Source organism: Mastacembelus armatus, chromosome 12 (genome assembly GCF_900324485.2).
Source record: "Mastacembelus armatus chromosome 12, fMasArm1.2, whole genome shotgun sequence".
In the NCBI taxonomy this organism is placed as follows: Eukaryota; Metazoa; Chordata; class Actinopteri; order Synbranchiformes; family Mastacembelidae; genus Mastacembelus; species Mastacembelus armatus.
Genome location: NC_046644.1, coordinates 8,477,491 through 8,494,936, shown reverse-complemented (window position 1 = coordinate 8,494,936; position 17,446 = coordinate 8,477,491). Strand labels below are relative to the sequence as shown.

The window sequence follows — 17,446 nt, the reverse complement described above, 5'->3', positions numbered from 1 at the left end:
TTTTGGCTCCTCGGCAGCGCACTGTGATTTATGGTAGAGAAAATACTCAGGACCCGACAGGGACTATTCTGAAACAGACTGATTCTGGGATGGGAATGACTTTTCCACAGGGAGAGATCCATTTGCATGCAGGTGCAAGTCTGTATATTTGCATGATGTGGTCCAATGGCCTATAAAGGCTGATTGGATTGGATCAACCGCAATATTCTGCTTATTTATATGAGAAGATTTAGCCCGTGATTGGTTGAACACTTTATAGCCTACATCATATGATAGTCTACTGCTCTGTGGTCATGATATATTGTTTGAATAAGAGTCATGAATGACAAACAGAATGAGAAAAGCCAAACGTGGGATGACTTTTAAAAAAACATGTTTTAAAACATTTAAGAAATAAATAGTCTCCTTGTTGCCAGTAGTGACTATGTGTCGTTTAATGTTAAATGCTCTCACTTTATACAGAATGTGTACAGTCCATCAGTGCGGATAGTGGTGGTTTTGCTGACAAGCGTGTTAAAAATGTTTTTATTCTCCTATCACACTAATTTTTATCTTTATCTTTCACAGCTTTATTGAGCAACCACTGTTTTATACAATTATAAAAGGACAATCAAGGTACCCACGGATAAACATCACTCAAATACCTTCGTATGTAAGAACGTATGACGGACACGACGTCTAACCAATAGGACGCACGTCTGGCAGCAGATTACCGAGCTAAATCCCCGGATTCCACCAATAGAAAGAGAGAGGGGGCGGGGCGCTGTTGCGTCGCTTTGCCGTTAATGTTTTGCAAGAAGCGATACATGTTTGGTTGAGCTTTGAATGAGGGGCCATCATCCCGGCGGCTCGGAGGTGGAAAATACAGTTTAAAGTCTCTGTGGCTGCATTTAAGATGAACAAGCTGGCTTTTCTGACGGGTACCTGAGAGACCGTTCAGCGTCCTTTCACCTCCTGGTTTGGTAAGTGTGTTTTGAAACAAAGAAGTGGATTTGATTTGAAAGCGACAAAAAAACAACATGCAGCGGACCTGTTTATTTGTCTGTGACACAAAGTAGCAAGCTTGCTAGCGGATTTTTTCGTACTCTTTTTTTGGAAGCGAGGGGAGGAGGCGAGGAGGGGGGGAGGCTGTCAGTCATTTTGAGACAAAAGAAACCTGAATATGTTCATTATGTTTGTAGATGAAAGCAAATGTCATGTAGCAGCGAGTCGAGTCGCTTTTGTGAGGGTTGTCAAAATCTACATCCACTGGCTGTTTAGTCTAAATCGCCGTTAGCGTTGGTTTGTTCTCCAAACCGTGTGTTTTGTTATGTGCACGCTTTCGGAGAAGAAGTAACCCAAACAGACAGTTTCACACACACACACACACACATACACACACACACATACACACACACAACACACACGCACACAAAAAGACACGACGTTGCAGTCAAAATAAGGTTGCTTGTTTTGCCCACAAGGCCTCGATTGCTGTGGTCAGCATTTCGACTTAGACATATGAATTGTGTCCGTATCAGCACGTTTTGTGCTTTTTGTTCCTTACATTAACACTTTCTGTTCACTCTCAAAGGCTCCCACATACAAGGTTTTGTCCCTGCTAACTTAACTTAGCCCCCGTTGCCCGCAGGGTTTTTGCTGCTAGAGTTCAACACCCACTTCGTGTATCCTCTCAAGCTTTAGCAAAAGGAATAAACACAGTCCAGAATCACTTTACAATCACTATCCAATACTGACCAGCATCCAGCATTTTACTTTTATATACTGTTTTTTTTTTTTATTTATCTGAAAAGCTTTTGTTTGTAATGTTAGTGTGTGATGAGCCTAGTGGATAGCATGCTTGGATGTTTAGACAAACAACAAGTAGGGATAAGACTACCACTTTTTTTTTTTAAGGAATGGTCTAACTTGCTCTTAATGCCTTTCATTCACTTACACTAATAGTAAGCAGTACAAGGGATAACCCAGTGAATTGAATTCTCAGAAGGAGCTTGGACTTTCAGAGTAACATGCTAAGGACAGTTATCCCATCCTCCCCGGGAGCCCAGTTGAGAAATCTGCATCACTGAGCGGTTGTGTCTGTATTATTTAAGTCTCAGTGATCACAGCCATGCTGCACTGATCTACACACAGCAAAAGTGCCTTGGTTTTGAGTGGACTGAGACCATGGAGCAAGATACATTTTCCTATTTGATTTAATACTTCTTAGCGTATTCTCTGTGGGTCCTTTGTGAATTAGCTCTGTCTGAGCATGTGTGTTTCCTCATTAGGTTGGAAAATAGATGTTGTTAGTAATATGAGAGCTATGATACAGCATAAGGATCCAAAATCAGAGCTCATTTCACAGCCCCAAACTAACACTCTGGAGGGTGTACTTTTCTTTAGCAATATTCATAACTGTGGTCAGCTGACAAAATAGTTGACAGTATCCTATAAAATCATATGAAATTTGCAGCTCTTGTCAATAAGGTAGCACGTTGCATCCAACAGTGTCTTTTAAGTTTAATCCTGACCAACACTGTTTTCATTAACAAAATATCTCAGCTATAGGAACAATTCAGGGTTGAGGTGGATTTGCCACATCAGTTACTTCTCTCCTGCCTAATAACTAAGTTGTCTTCAGTGAGCTTTTAAAAGCTGACTAAGTAAAGAAATAAATCATACATTGTGACAAAGGATCATCCACCCCTTGCTTTGTGGAGTAAAATCAATAATCATGCAGATGCACATTGTGTAAAACACTTAAAAGGTTTGAGCATGTCACCAGTTATTTCACAGAATCCACAAGGCAACCAGTACATCATACAATCCTAAAACGTCAGCTCCCGTGTGAAATTACCTGAATGAGTGGTTTGGCAAGATGACTGACCTCTGAACTTACTATCAGAATCAGTTAATGCTTCAATAGTGCTGTGACTGCCAGCCTGGCTGATAAATGTAGCACTGTACATAGTGGGAGAGTTAGCCGCAGATAGATGTGATAGTCATGGCTCTGGGCATAAAACTGTTTATAAATCTGGATGTGTGGGCATATTTGGTGTCGTCATTTCAGAGGAAAATTTTACTGTATGCACTGAGTTGTTTATCACACTTGGTATCATCTCAACTGTCTTGGTGTTCGTAAGTGCTAATGTGTGTTTTCCCTTCTGGTGTGCTCTCTTTTCTGAATTTTCTCTTCCGTTTCTTAGATTCCTTCGGATGTGCTCTTCTCTGCTCCCTACACTTCGTGCATTCAGTGTGATATTTTAGCACAACCCCTCAAGATCTGTGCCTGGTTTCTGATTAGATATTACATGCATTTGACATATATAGTTATTTTTTTTCTTGCAATCAGCACGAGGAATTCAGACAAACATCACTTGTATTGCATTCCTCCACCTCTCCCATTTTTCCTAATTTTGTCAGATTAATAGCGGCATCAAAACACACTTAGATCCACCCAAACACATACACCAGCCACCATGTCCTCCATCCTTCCTTTCACTCCACCAGTAGTGAAACGGCTCCTGGGATGGAAGAAGACTCCGGCAGGGAGTGGGGGAGCAGGGGGAGGAATAGGAGGAGTTGGGGAGCAGAACGGAGGAGGACAAGAGGAAAAATGGTGTGAAAAAGCTGTGAAGAGCCTGGTGAAGAAGCTGAAGAAGACTGGACAGCTGGATGAACTAGAGAAAGCCATCAGCACGCAGAACAGCAACACAAAGTGTGTGACCATACCCAGGTGAGATGAGGGCGCACATGCACACATTCTCCGTCCTACGTTTCTCTGGATCTACTTTGTACACATTTACAAACTCATAACATGGTTTGTCACCAGCAGTTCAAAACCAAAACTTTAAATGGTGTAAAACAGACCGTAGCAGCAAGTCTCACGTTTGAGAGTCTGGGACCAACAAATGTGCCACATTTTTGCGTAAATCCCTTAACTTCTTAATTGCTTAAAAGCCTTTTTCATATTTTCTAAAAGTCTGATTTATTGCTTCAGCACTGACACACTTTGAGTTGTGCTCACATTCACACATCCGCCGTCTGTGTGCACTGGTGTACCACAATACCACCAATACAGATCAGGGTAGTGAGTTGTGTCAGCACACATTAAAGTAAGAAAGAGGGTGACGAGCACCCACAGGCTTGCAGAGAGAAAACTGTTGTGCAAAAATGGCTCAACTTCCCCATTCTGTTGTGGCATAGGTTAGATAGTCAGCAGAAGTGAAACCTGACAGGGGGAAACAGATTTCCAACACGATGCCAGCCATAATTGTACTTGCATTAACTATGTGCAGAAAACACATGCAAACACATCATATGCAGTATCGATAAAGGCTTGCTATATTCTGCTCAGTTGCTGGTGTGGTGCTCTGATCCTATATAGTGAAGTTTTGCAGATACATACTTTTTATCCATTGAAGACAGGTTGACATACTGTAGCTTGTTTAGGACTACTAACTCAATTAAAATAAGAAGATTATAAACGTTTTTAAATTATAAAAGAAATTAAATGACCCCAGACATAACTTTAGACAGTTTTTAATGTAATGTAATAGTGAAGTTTAGCCATGCACGAGTTTATCTGCAGCATTCGTATCTATGTCCTGTAAATGGGGTGTGTTTAGATATCATGATATTTAAAAAAAAAAAAAAAGAAAAAAAAAAAAAGTCTTGTACTGCTTTAAGGAAAAAGCAGAATCCAGTGTGTGGCAAATGTTGTTGCATGTAATGAATGGCACACATTTATGTAAATCCTGACAGCAGCTGAGTGTAAGTGGTACTATTGGTTTCTTTGCTTAATGAAGGTATGTAGTGCCTGGATCAGGTCTGAAGACGTGTTGTTAGTGGACATCAATTTGGAAATAAAATCTGCAAAAAACTTGACAGCTTGGCTTTGTTGGACAAGCTTAGTATCTAGTAATCAAAATGTCTAAAAATAGAAACAAAGTCATTAGAGTTTTACCTTTTTAAACAAAAAACTGTGTATATTTTGTTTTGTTAATTTTTTTTAAATAACCTTTGTAAACTCTAACCCACTAATACTGTACTATATATAGTTGGCCTGAAATGTCACAGGTCATGTGTCTTTTAGTATAGATTTCTTCTTTGTCGCATGATTGTGCAATGTGAGCCAAGTCACCAGACCAGGTGAAACCTTATCATGACAAAAGTGGTAGTCATAGGAGCCCCATGACGAGCATGTGATTAACGTCAATCAATCCGCTGAGGACCAGCAGAAAGGGGCGATAACTAGGCTGCTCTGTGAAGATTTCATGAGCTTCTCTTCTCAAATTTTCTGTGTAAATGCAGCCTTTCTTTTTCTCTCCATCTCCTCTAGTATCCTTTAATTATGAAGTATCAATAATTGAATTCATCCCTCCAGAGAAATAATTATTTCTTGTGCCTCATTACACACACGTCAACTACAAATTTACTCAGCTGGACTGGTTGAGGGTTTGTTTTTTTTTTTTTTGCATTGAGGGGTGCTCTTCTTGATCATCAGGCTTTCTTGGGTTTATCTTTGACCTATTGAAATGCACATTAGAAACAAGGCCATTTATTAATATCTGGTATTATAATGTGATCTGAGTAAATTTGGTATGTATCTATCAAAAGAACAGTATGTTACTGTGCTTGGATATGCTGCCTTGAATTTACCTCATTTTGGGTGTGAGAATCAGGTTAGATGACACAAAAAGAAAAGTGGTGTTAATGTATTGCTTGTGCAGTGGTTCATCATGTCTGACTAGTTTCTGGTAAATGGGTAATTTCTTAGCAATCTAGTCTGTGTAAATGAGGTCAGATTGATCTAATCACATTGCAGTCTTAATAAAACCTTAAACTATCAAGGTCACCATATGCTAGATATGTACTCAAGATGACCCTACAGCATATATCCACTATACATTGTATGTCAAGAACATTTATGTCTGCAGCTGTGATTGCTGAGGTAGTTGAAAGTTAAGAATGTAGCTGAGAAAGGTGGCAGAAGTGAGGAGAGGTGCTTTAAATTTAAAGAATGGCAACTGCATATAAAGTGCAGAAGTTGAATGAGATTAAAGTGTCTGATGCCAGGCCGCTCTCTTTCTCCACTCAGAGGAATGTAACCTAGATAGCTTTTGAAGTGGTTCTGATAAGGTGATGGTGGTTAGGCATTTACTTGAATGCTGTTGCTGTCCTCAAATGAGGAAGGAATTTTTTATTTTTATTTTTTTTTTTTATTATCTTGCTTGTTTTGCATTACTTGTTACTTATTCCTTTCTCATTACGTTTGGTTAGCTGTTTGTGTTATAATGACAGATACATAGTAAAACGGATTCTTACTAAAATGAGACGGTGTTCATCAACGTGTGAGTGGAATTGAGGTTAAACAGAAGTATAGGTGTGTGCAGAACGATGTAGGTGTAGATGTGGTATTTGACAGCACTCGGTAAATTGCTGGCAGATTGCATTCCAGGCATTTTGATGCACAGCACACTTTCCTTTGAACATCAGGAAGTAAGGTTGATAAAAGTCCAAGATAAATTGCTGTGCTGTAGTTCTTGTTGGTGGGGGATGTCAGGAGGGTATCTGGTCTGGAGAATTGTCAGGAGATAGCAGGTGTAGGGCTTTGTAGATTTTTGTCTGAGGAAGAATGCAGCAGCTCAACTTTGTCTGGAGATGGCAGGCATGGGCAGCTGGATGACCCCAGAGAGAGATAAAGGTTTCATCTTTTTAAAAACGGTATGTGTTGTTACTGTGCAAAAAACATCCTGATGATGTTCTGCAAATAATATAGTAAACAACTGACCCAGCGTTTTATCTTTCATCCAGAGGGACTTGGACATGACTGGACAAGGATGAGAAAGTCTAGCTCAGAAAGAGGGCTTTCACCAGACCAACACTGTAGTGACTGTACTGGTGACCTTTAAGTGAGAAAGGAAGAAGACAAGACATTAGCTGTGTCTGGAGATAGTATACTTGGAGCTGATAGTTATAGAACTCTTTGAGTAGGGTGATAAGTGTTGAGATAGCAGGTCTTGTACAGACACGTCTGGCAATTATTTTGCTCTGATCAGACAGTTATACACACACATTTGTGTTGTATGTTTTTTTTTGTTTTTTTTTTGTTTTTTTTTCCTCCCTGTGGTCACATTCTGACAGATTTTGTGTAGTCTGAGTTGCTTTATTTCCCTCATTCACATGTCATTCTTGTGTGGATGCTTATATTTCCTGTGTGACTTGTTGCTTCACATCACATTTCTTGTCGAAATATGAAATAATCCACAGAAATTTGATTGTGTCATACAAATCTGTACTTCAAATACCAGACAGCCTTAAAGCCAAAAAAGGATTAAAACAGTCATACATTATTTTCTGCATGTGAACAGGACAGCACAAAGCAAATTCTGTTTCATCATGTATCACCTGTTGTCTTAGTTTTAACAGGCCACCTCAGTTCATTCCCATCTATCCCCCTGTATCATCTGGTTGCACCACATCACTGTCAGATTTGAATTTGTCATCCACCTATTGTTTTTGCCTTCCTTCATGTCAATAAAAGACCAACTGTAAATAATGGTGATGTCATCCTACTAATTTGGAATGAAACATCTCATGTTTACCATCTTTTTGCTTTTATTTTTACCCTTTTTGCACTTGTCTTGTCCCTGTGTTTGTGTGCGTACTTGCGTATGCATGTCTGTCTGTGTGTGTGTGTGTGTGTGTGTGTGTGTCTGTAGCAATTGCTCAGATCTATGGAGTCTAGGCTCAGGCCACACGATAGATCAGTGGGACTCTGCAGGCATGTACGGATACCATGACCACAGCAGGTGAATGCAACCACATACACACATACACAGCGACTCGAGTTATAGTGCATCTCTTCACTGCTGCAAAGGTTACGCTGTGTGAAGATAATGTTGCCTATGTGTGACTTTATTTTTTCATCCATTTCTATGTAGCATCAGTACAAGCTGACTTGTCTGAGTATTTTTGTCCAAGCCTTTCGAAAAAATGTTTATAATGTAGTCACCCTTCTTAATACATCCTTATGGCTACATGTAATCATGTAATAATGTATGATATGACACAGGCAAAAGGAAATAGTTAAGCCATATTTGAATGTCCGGTAAGAACTGCAACTGCAATAGGTAAACTCTGTAATGTTAACAGCCTTTGCTATCATATTAAGTGGTAGCCTTGATTATTAATTTAAAAAAAATGAAGATGTTCCATAGAGATGTTCTCTTTTATCTATAATTTTTTTTTCTGTAAAATGAGGTTAGTCACGTAAAGTCTAGATTTATAAAGGAACAGAAAAGAACACTGTGCAAAGCACATATATATATTTTTTGCAAGGTATTAGATTTAGAAATCATTGCAATGGGCCTTTTTCAACTGTGATTTTTATAGAACAAGGTTAAGCCATAAAACACAATCAGCACCATGAACCCTTGCAGTTGGCAAGTTAGCAGGTCTTTGTTTTATTTGGATATTTCCAAGGTACATGCTACCTAAACAAGAAACCAAAAAGGCCACACACACATACACGCACACACACACATTTAGGATTTTCTTCCACTCATAGTCTCCTGTCTAGACTTGGGCACATCACTGAGCTGTTAGCCACCCTCTCTCCCAACCTTCTCAGGTCACTGGATGGGCGTCTTCAGGTGTCCCATCGCAAGGGCCTGCCTCACGTCATCTATTGCCGCCTGTGGAGATGGCCCGACCTCCACAGCCACCATGAGCTGAGGGCCATTGACACTTGCCAGTATGCCTTCAACCTTAAGAAAGATGAAGTGTGTGTCAATCCCTATCATTACCAGAGAGTGGAGACACCTGGTAAGGATCTTTGAGAATTGTGTTGTGTGTTTTGTGAAAGTGGTTTTGTCTAAATCTGATGGTTTCTGGCTGTTATCAATAAGTTGTCCTTTAATAAGTCTGTGATCATCATCACTAGTGGCAACTGTTATGTTACCACTAGTAGTTTTTCCAGTTTTGCTGTGGAGATCAGTGTAGATGTATATTTTTGTGTTTCCATGTATGTATAAAAAAAAGTATGATGGTGCAAAGGCACATTAAGAAGACAGAAGACATGCATGTAATTATAAACTTACTGCAGAACATATTTGCCTCTATCAGTGACATTACCTTCTCTCTTCAGTGCTGCCTCCAGTGCTGGTGCCACGCCATACAGAGATTCTGACAGAGCTTCCTCCTCTAGATGATTTTACAAACTCAATCCCTGAAAACACCAACTTCCCTGCTGGCATAGATCCTCCCAACAACTATATACCAGGTCTGTATGCAGGCCAAGAAGTAACATTTTTTTTCATTTTTTATTTCATCATCCAGTTCTTGCGTTAGCTGACACATCAGCAAACTAGATTGATTTTCAGTAGAAAGTTGTTTAACGTTAAGGTTGCCAGTTTGGTTGTGTTTTTTCACTGTACATGTGATTACACTTACATAGCTTTTACTGATGTATTCCATGTTTGTGTACAGAGACTCCTCCACCTGGCTACATCAGCGAAGATGGAGAGACCAGTGACCAGCAGATGAATCAAAGTATGGAATCAGGTAGACCAGTGCTGTGCTAGTGTATGGGTTGCTGTGTATATCACTGATTGGGGAAAAAGAGCTGGCAGATCCATTTTGATAGCTTAAATTCATATTTAGAGCCTCTCCTTGTCTATTACTTTCTTGGGCTGACAAACATATTGTAACAGGGAACAAAACACTACAGTATCAGTTGCATGAAACAGCAGAGTTTATGCAATCTATATAGAATGTATTACAGATTACACAAACGTGTTAGAGGTCTTTTTTTGTCCTCCCAGGCTCACCAGCAGAAATGTCACCAAGCACCCTGTCGCCTGTCAGTCATGGCTTGGGTAAGACTTTATTTAAAAAAAATTTTTTTTTTTTTTTTTAATATTTTTTCTTTAGTTTCAGTGTGAGTCAAAATATAGGTCTTGAACTCTTAAAAATGTGTGAGAAATAATTTGACTCATTGTGAACCCATGGTAGTTTTAATGGAAAATATCTTCTTGCAAATGGACAGAGATCATAAGCAGTCAGATTTAGGAAATAGAAAAAAACAGGATGTGAGAAGAAGAGGATGTGAAATATTTTCTCCTTTCTTGACTTCTTTTAGACCTTCAGCCGGTCACCTACAGTGAACCAGCTTTCTGGTGCTCTATAGCTTACTATGAGCTAAACCAGCGAGTTGGAGAGACATTCCATGCTTCACAGCCCTCTTTGACAGTGGATGGCTTTACTGACCCCTCCAACTCCGAACGCTTTTGTCTAGGGCTTCTCAGCAATGTTAACAGGAATGCAACTGTTGAAATGACAAGAAGGCATATAGGTATAAGGAAACACACACACACACACACACTTCTCGATTCACATAAATGTAATTATCAGCACAAAGTTTCAAAGGAGTTTCACAGTGTAGGTGTTGTAGCACACATTTTCAGCATCGGATTCTTTACTGATGTGGTTCAGCAAAGTTCACAGTGTCTTTACAGAGTATGGAAGGAGGTTTTGGGGATCATAAAAGGTCATGGTCAGCTTTTAAAAATAAAATAAGCTCTCTTCATGATTTATGTCTGTGTACCTTTCTTTTTGTCCCTTTATTGACACATTATTTTCCTGCCTCACACACTGCAGGTCGCGGAGTGAGATTGTACTATATAGGAGGGGAGGTGTTCGCCGAGTGCCTCAGCGATAGTGCCATATTTGTCCAGAGCCCCAACTGCAACCAGCGATACGGCTGGCACCCTGCCACTGTCTGCAAGATACCACCAGGTTTATACACACTGATAGTATTTCTTGTTTTTATTTTTGAGCTCAGATGCATTTGATACCATTGACAAAAAAAAAACTCTCGCCTTGTTTTCTAATAAGCTATATTTGTTGGTATTTATTGTCAGAAAGTGGATTGAGCTGCTACTAAAACATTTATATTGCAGCTTGAAATCCCTATTAGGAACAAGATTCAGTAGCACCAAAACAACTCGAACAGTTTTTAATGGCTCACCTTTGTGGTGAAAACAGTCCTGTCTGAATAGTCATACATGACTTCTATTTCACCTGATACTAAGAAAATGAAGTGTGAGGAAGAGCAAGAATGTCCTCCACAATGTGACAGTTTTTCTCAGACTCTCACCCACACACCCTGACTCATCTGTACCCATGTAACTTTGAACATTTCATTCCTGGCCAAATGAGCACTGCGAACAGTATCATTACTGAGGCGCACCATTGTACAGAGAGGAAACACAAGGATCTCAAAGAGGGGTCGGATTTGTCAGCCTTGTGGAAAATAATCACCAACACACAATACGCCCACATCTCAAGATTCACAAGGCGTTCAAAGACATGGTGAAGTAAAATTGTCTGTTTTGAAAACACATTGTTGTACAATAATTCATAGTTTATTTTTTGACAAACCTTTAGAGTATTTATAAAAAACTAACAGATAAGACATAATCAGGGATACACTAATCCCTGAATGTATTTTCATCAGTACAGTCCATCTCCTAAGTCTGAATACATTTTTTTTTTGGTGATGACTGGACTATACCTCATACTTATGTCTTTTTTTGTTTTGTTTTTTTTCCCCCCCTTTTGTAGGATGTAATCTGAAGATTTTTAATAACCAGGAGTTTGCTGCACTGCTGGCCCAGTCAGTCAATCAGGGGTTTGAGGCAGTCTACCAACTTACCAGGATGTGCACTATCAGGATGAGCTTCGTCAAGGGCTGGGGAGCAGAGTACAGGTGGGTTATGCTCTTAAGCACACCGAAATCAGAAAAATAGGAATATAGAGATGAGACACAGACGGTTTTATTTGTGCATCCATGCTAGTCAGGCAATGTTTGGTAAAAAAAAAAAAAAAAAAATTACTTGAGGTTTTTGTGCAGGATATTGTTGGTTAGTTTTTGTTTGTGGTAAAATTGACATGGCGAGATCAGCTAGTAGTAGATCAGTAATAGTAGTAGATCAGGTAGTAAGTCTTTTGTGTTTTATTTACTATGCCACAATTATGAAAAAATAGTTAGCATGTATTAATGGTTGCATGTGATGAATAGGTTACTCTAAATTATCATAATATTTATGCTAAGCTCATACTGATCTATCTAGATCACAGCTAAGACTTTCTAAGTGTGCCTGGTACATGCAGTGACTGTACCATCTGCCCTGAACACTGACTCACAGGCTGATGCCATATGTCTTTAGTTTAATGGACTGAAGTGAAATTAAATGACAAATATAGTAGCAGCAACTATGAGAAATAGGTACAACTACTTAAGCCCAAATAACTTTGTACGTTATAGTTGTTTCAGTGGTTTTGTTGCAGTAAATTCTAACATAATGAAATACTTAAGATCCTAACCTAGCTGAATCGTCAGATCTTGGCAGCTTCCCATCAGGCTCAGGTATAGATTACAAGTACGATGCTGATGAGTCAGTTTAGATTTTATCAGCAGTTCCTTTGCACAGAGAAAATGTAGCTTGAATCTGTCACAGTTGTATTTAGCAAATAGGGAAATGAGAGAGACATTAGTTATTAAAGTTAACTAATACATATATATTTTACGTTCATACATCAAAATCTAGAGTCAATAAATGGGAGCAGGCTAACTGATAGTTTTAGATTTGTGCATGCTCTCGTCTATCTCCCTGTCTCTGTGGTTGTCCAACTATCCATTCGGCAAACTCCTGTTCTGCTCCTTGCCCTGCTTTGTGTGTAGCCTCCCAACAGCCAGACAGCAGTGTTGGTGGGGGGTGTTTTGGCTTGTCCTCACTGACTAGGGTTATTCTGGTTATTCTGCTGTATAGCTGGGTAACAGTCAGTGTGCCCCTTGTCTGTGGAGCCTGGGCCAAGTCTGGCAGGACCATGGAGTAGTCAGCTGTGTTTGGTTGTCTGGTCAGACATGGGCAGTGGGAACTACTATTTACTTTTCATTTATTTGTGGCAATTTACTTTAAGAACAGTACTTTACCACTATTTACAGATGTTGTCAGAAACATTAGTAGCTTTATATATTGATGGAATTATACCTGTATGGAAAAAAAAGGTATGTCATCTTCTATAAATGGTAATGGTAGGTCAGTTAACACTAAAGGTCCATGCTTTTCCACTTTTAACAAGAGCTACACCAAGTAGAACTAGTTGGAGGTTTGTGTTTACCTTTATGCTGTTTTATCCCAACAGACGTCAGACAGTTACCAGCACCCCCTGTTGGATTGAGCTGCATCTCAATGGCCCCCTCCAGTGGTTGGATAAGGTGCTGACCCAGATGGGATCACCCTCGGTGCGCTGCTCGAGTATGTCCTAAACACTGTCCCGCTGCTGCGGACAGAGTCAAACGGATGTTTCCCCTTTGAACAGTATATCCTAAAGACAACCATACAGTCTTAAACTGACGTACTCTCAACATTTTAAAAAAAAAACAAAAAAGAAAAAAAAAAACAAAAAACAATTACACATTGAACCTGGAGGATGAGAGAATGATAAGACTTCCATTCAATAGTGGAATTTTAATAGTGATGTCACATTGGACCTGATTACCCTTTGGCTCTGTTGGATCTACTTCAGGCTGACAATCTAGTAATCAAGGACCTAATAGTTGAACACCCTGCAATATCAAAATGAAAGGAGAGTGATGTCATAATGCAGCAGCTTAGATCAATGTTTTTGGTATTTGCTCTGTTGTGGAAACACCAAGGAAGAGCTTTACTGTCCACATTTGTGACACAACAGCATCCACTCCAACCACTAGACCACCTTGCCTGTTCCCTACCCACAGCACAAGCTTTGATTCTGTGTCAAGATTTCTGTTTACACAAGGTTGACCAGTTGTAGTACTGCCATTCTGGGCTCAAGTGCAACCAAAGTCAACTCTGCGCCTGGGCATGAATTTCTTAGCCTTTCTTGGTTTCGGTGACCAAACTTCCATTATATTTTGATTACTTTTCTTGCTTCTCTCCCAGTCAGTCCCGAGTTGCTGTCATTGCTGGGCTGCACAGTGGTCAGCTATAATAAGGGAGACCGATGGTACACTTATTCTGTAATACGTATTCATTTGCAATTAATGTGTCACTTAACACAACTCTTTTGACATAACAATGAATCATTTCCTCTTTGTGCTTAAATGTTGACTCATCCTGTTCAGCAAATGTGTAGTGGGACAGATTTCTGAGTGTGGATCAGAACTGTAGCAAAGGAGTGTGTCTTTACTTCTTCTGTGGGGAGGTTTTATTTTGAAGTTGCCACAGCCTAACCAGCAAACATAACTGGAATGAGTAAGATAAGGAAACCTTAGAGCAAGAGCATATGACATGTCAGAGTTAAAATCTTTGAACGTTTCGACAGTAATAAATGCATAAACAGTTATCCATAGTTAACCATTTCATCTCTCTAGTTTTTGATGCCCAACAAGGTTCGCTCTCTGTTTTCTCTTGGCATGCTCTTGTTCTCACTTCCTTACATTCTCGCCATTATATTTTTTTATAATTATATCACCTTTCATATGAAGGGGAGATGTATATCAAACAGTTATCAGGAGTCCATATAAAGATTCTAAGTTTCAGTGTCGCCTCCTGCTGTCTGAGAGACATAATGACAAAATACCTATTGCTTACATTTCTCAGAGGTAGAAAATGCTAAATTCTCTCTTGATCGTATGCTTGGACTGATGCACGCTTTCCCAATTATTGACATTTTACTGATAGAGGCCCTCCAGTGAGCGACTAAAAATGGCTTATATACTGTATTTGCACTGCCCCCAAATTATGCACCATTAAGAAAGATGCTTTTATTGTAGAATACAAGATATGCATTGAAATGTACAGATAGGAATGGTGAAAAGCCCAATTCAAGATAAGTTAAAAAATCTTGACTATATTCAGTATATTCCTTCTTTTGTCCCTACATTGTCTGAATTGGCTTATTAAAAGTTTCTGCCACATTCATTCTATTTTAATCTTTTAGTTCCTGCCCTGATCTAAATGCCAGCTGATACTTACATTCATATTTTAGAGTCCAAATCTTTTTAAAGTATTCAAGCTTTAAGTATTTAACAACCTAGTTATAGTACACAGTTATTTTCTTTACACACTGATATAGCTATGTTTTTGTATTTCCATGTATTTTTTTAATATCAATATATTTAAAACCTTGAAAGCTTTTTTTTATTTGAAGTCATTTTTTAGAATATTCCCTCTGCTTGAAATGATCACAGCTTGATGATTATGATGATGATGATGTGTGATGTATGTAGCATAGGATATAAACTTTTCCCTGAATTTACCACTGAAAACGGTTTTTAAGTTGAAATTGTGTGCTTGATTGAAAGTCAAAGTCATAATTATCATCCTTTTTCTTGAAAACTTCATTTGGCTGCTAAAATGGTTAAAGTGGCTAGAAAAACTTGGAATCAGCTATTGTTGCTGTTTGCAAAAGGTAGTTTTTGCCTTACTGTTAGTATTGTTTCTATTCCCAGTGTGTGACCCAAGTCTTTACACTATTTTCTATATACTCCAGATCCACTGTGTCAAATGTCTAACTGCTGATGAGACCCTAATATCTTCAATTTTCAGGCATTAAATGGCTTAATTAGTTGCCTAACTCCACAAATTAAGATACCTGTTAAATGTTTTCAATGTGCCATGGGTTTTAGAAAAATCAAACAACTACAGTTCTGTCTCCTTGGAGTCATTAGGATTTAAACCAGCAGCTACAGTATTAATTTTCAGTACCATGGCAGTTGTTAATAAATTCAAAAGCTCTGACTTTTGAAGGTGACTTAGTTCCATTTTGTCTTACTTTAGTAACATTGGACATTCCAGGACACAGTATAAAATCTGCCAATTTCAGTTCTGCAGCTATTTGAGTCTTGTAAGTTATAGTCTGGTAATTTACAGTGACTGTGTCTGCATTGACAAAGTATGTTACATTCCAGTTGAAGCCTCTTTACTGTAAGTGCATTCCTTATGCATATCCCAGGGTTGACTACATAAGCAGAATGTTATCATGAAAAATGGTGGGATATGTAAATGCAACTAGGTGTACACAATCTTGGTGAATACTGTCACATTCCACTTATCTTTTTTTGAGTTTCTCCAACCTGATGAGGGTCTTTACTTTGTTGCACAGTGGTGGTGGTGCATGTAAACACATTCACATGTTTTACCCTAATTACTCATGACTGTAATGCGAGGGAAATGTAAAAAATATAGTTTGATAAAGGTTTCAAAACAGTGTATGACTTCTTCTCCTACAGGGCAGTTTACTTTAACAAAACCAAATTAAAAATTGACACTTTTTAAAAACTCTCACAAGCAAAAGCTGGTCCGGTGGACAATCTTGTTTTTGTTTTGACCCTGAACTGTAGAGTTTTTGAAAAGCTGTACCATAATCATGTTTAACCAGTGTTTGCTTTTCTGTATGTGTATCTCTGTCCACGTCTTTTTTTTTTTTTTTTTTTCCTTCCCCATTTTCATACAATAGAGAAAAAGTTGACTGGACTTTGCCAAAGCAGCTACACATGCTAAAATTAAAATGTAATATTTCCTTTCAAGGATGTTATATTATTGCTAACTCAAATGTTTGTTCTATGCAGAGACAATACTCAGAAACATACAAGGAATATAGAGTGCATTTTCTGATTGCAAGACATACTGTTTTATCCATATTGCCAGGGTCCAGCAAAAGCCTTTGTATTCTTTGATTTTTTTTTTTTTAAAGGAGTGCCACTTAGCATTGTAGCTCACAACCAACCAGATTTTATCGCTTCCTAAAAAAGTCTGTCTTTTGGAGATGGAAGATAAGACCAAATGGTGTTTCATGTAGGTTATATCTACACATGCTGAGGGTCCATGTTACTATTTACTGATAGCTTATTGTATTTTTTTTTTTTAATTGTGATGACAATTGTGTATCCCCCAAACAAGCCTCTTTCTGTTGAAGTTCCAAATGGTGGCTTTTTGGAGAAAGTGAAGTTTTTACATGTCACTAGTGTTGTTATTGTATAGTTGTACTTTATTTTATCATACATGTTGTTCTTTCTTTTTTTGTTTCTTCTTGCTATCAGTCCATTAGACAACAAGCTGTTGTAGGATTTCTGTCTTCTTCAAACACTGATGATGATCTTCATATGCTTTCCAACTGTTCTACGTATACAGATACCTTCTTACAGTGTACACTAATAAAGCTGTTTTAATTGAACCGTAAACTGTGGTTGTATGTGTTGCATGTCTGACACCGAAATCACTTTCACCATAGTTAGATTAGCCAGCAGATAATATTTGCAAGTCTTAGTCTTTTCCTGTTTTTCCTGAGGCATGACAAGCGTCACGTGTCCACAGTCTGACTGTCACTAACTATAAAAAAAACTAGCAGAAGATTTTGCCTATGAAGACACTGGAGTAGAAACTGTATCTTTTGTTCCTCTCATAAATAATTA

The 17,446-nt window shown here is 38.7% G+C and overlaps 1 protein-coding gene across 3 annotated transcripts; it reads left to right on the top strand.

The window, feature by feature from the left end:
* Positions 1–793: 793 nt before the first annotated feature.
* smad2 (SMAD family member 2) lies at positions 794–17,215 on the top strand. 3 transcript variants are annotated; one of them, XM_026297017.1, is made up of 11 exons: positions 794–962; positions 3,189–3,718; positions 7,707–7,796; positions 8,618–8,811; positions 9,134–9,268; positions 9,475–9,537; positions 9,810–9,863; positions 10,127–10,339; positions 10,645–10,782; positions 11,611–11,755; positions 13,195–17,215. In XM_026297017.1, exons 2-11 carry the CDS (start codon positions 3,462–3,464, stop codon positions 13,316–13,318), a joined length of 1,413 nt encoding a protein of 470 aa, XP_026152802.1. In that variant the 5' UTR covers positions 794–962; positions 3,189–3,461; the 3' UTR covers positions 13,319–17,215. The 3 variants fall into 3 exon arrangements, 2 of the variants coding, with proteins under 2 accessions (XP_026152802.1, XP_026152801.1); XM_026297016.2 differs by having other exon boundaries at positions 9,475–9,549; XR_003295026.1 differs by lacking the exon at positions 13,195–17,215 and having other exon boundaries at positions 9,475–9,549; positions 10,645–11,358; positions 11,611–11,746.
* The last annotated feature ends 231 nt before the right edge of the window (positions 17,216–17,446 follow it).

What these genes read in the sequence shown, in the direction of transcription:
- smad2 (XM_026297016.2), top strand. Translation starts at nt 3,462, where the DNA reads ATGTCCTCCATCCTTCCTTTCACTCCACCAGTAGTGAAACGGCTCCTG. An exon ending in GAATCAAAGTATGGAATCAG is followed by an intron (nt 9,550 to 9,809) that starts GTAGACCAGTGC and finishes TTGTCCTCCCAG; the next exon opens with GCTCACCAGCAGAAATGTCA. An exon ending in GCCTGTCAGTCATGGCTTGG is followed by an intron (nt 9,864 to 10,126) that starts GTAAGACTTTAT and finishes GACTTCTTTTAG; the next exon opens with ACCTTCAGCCGGTCACCTAC.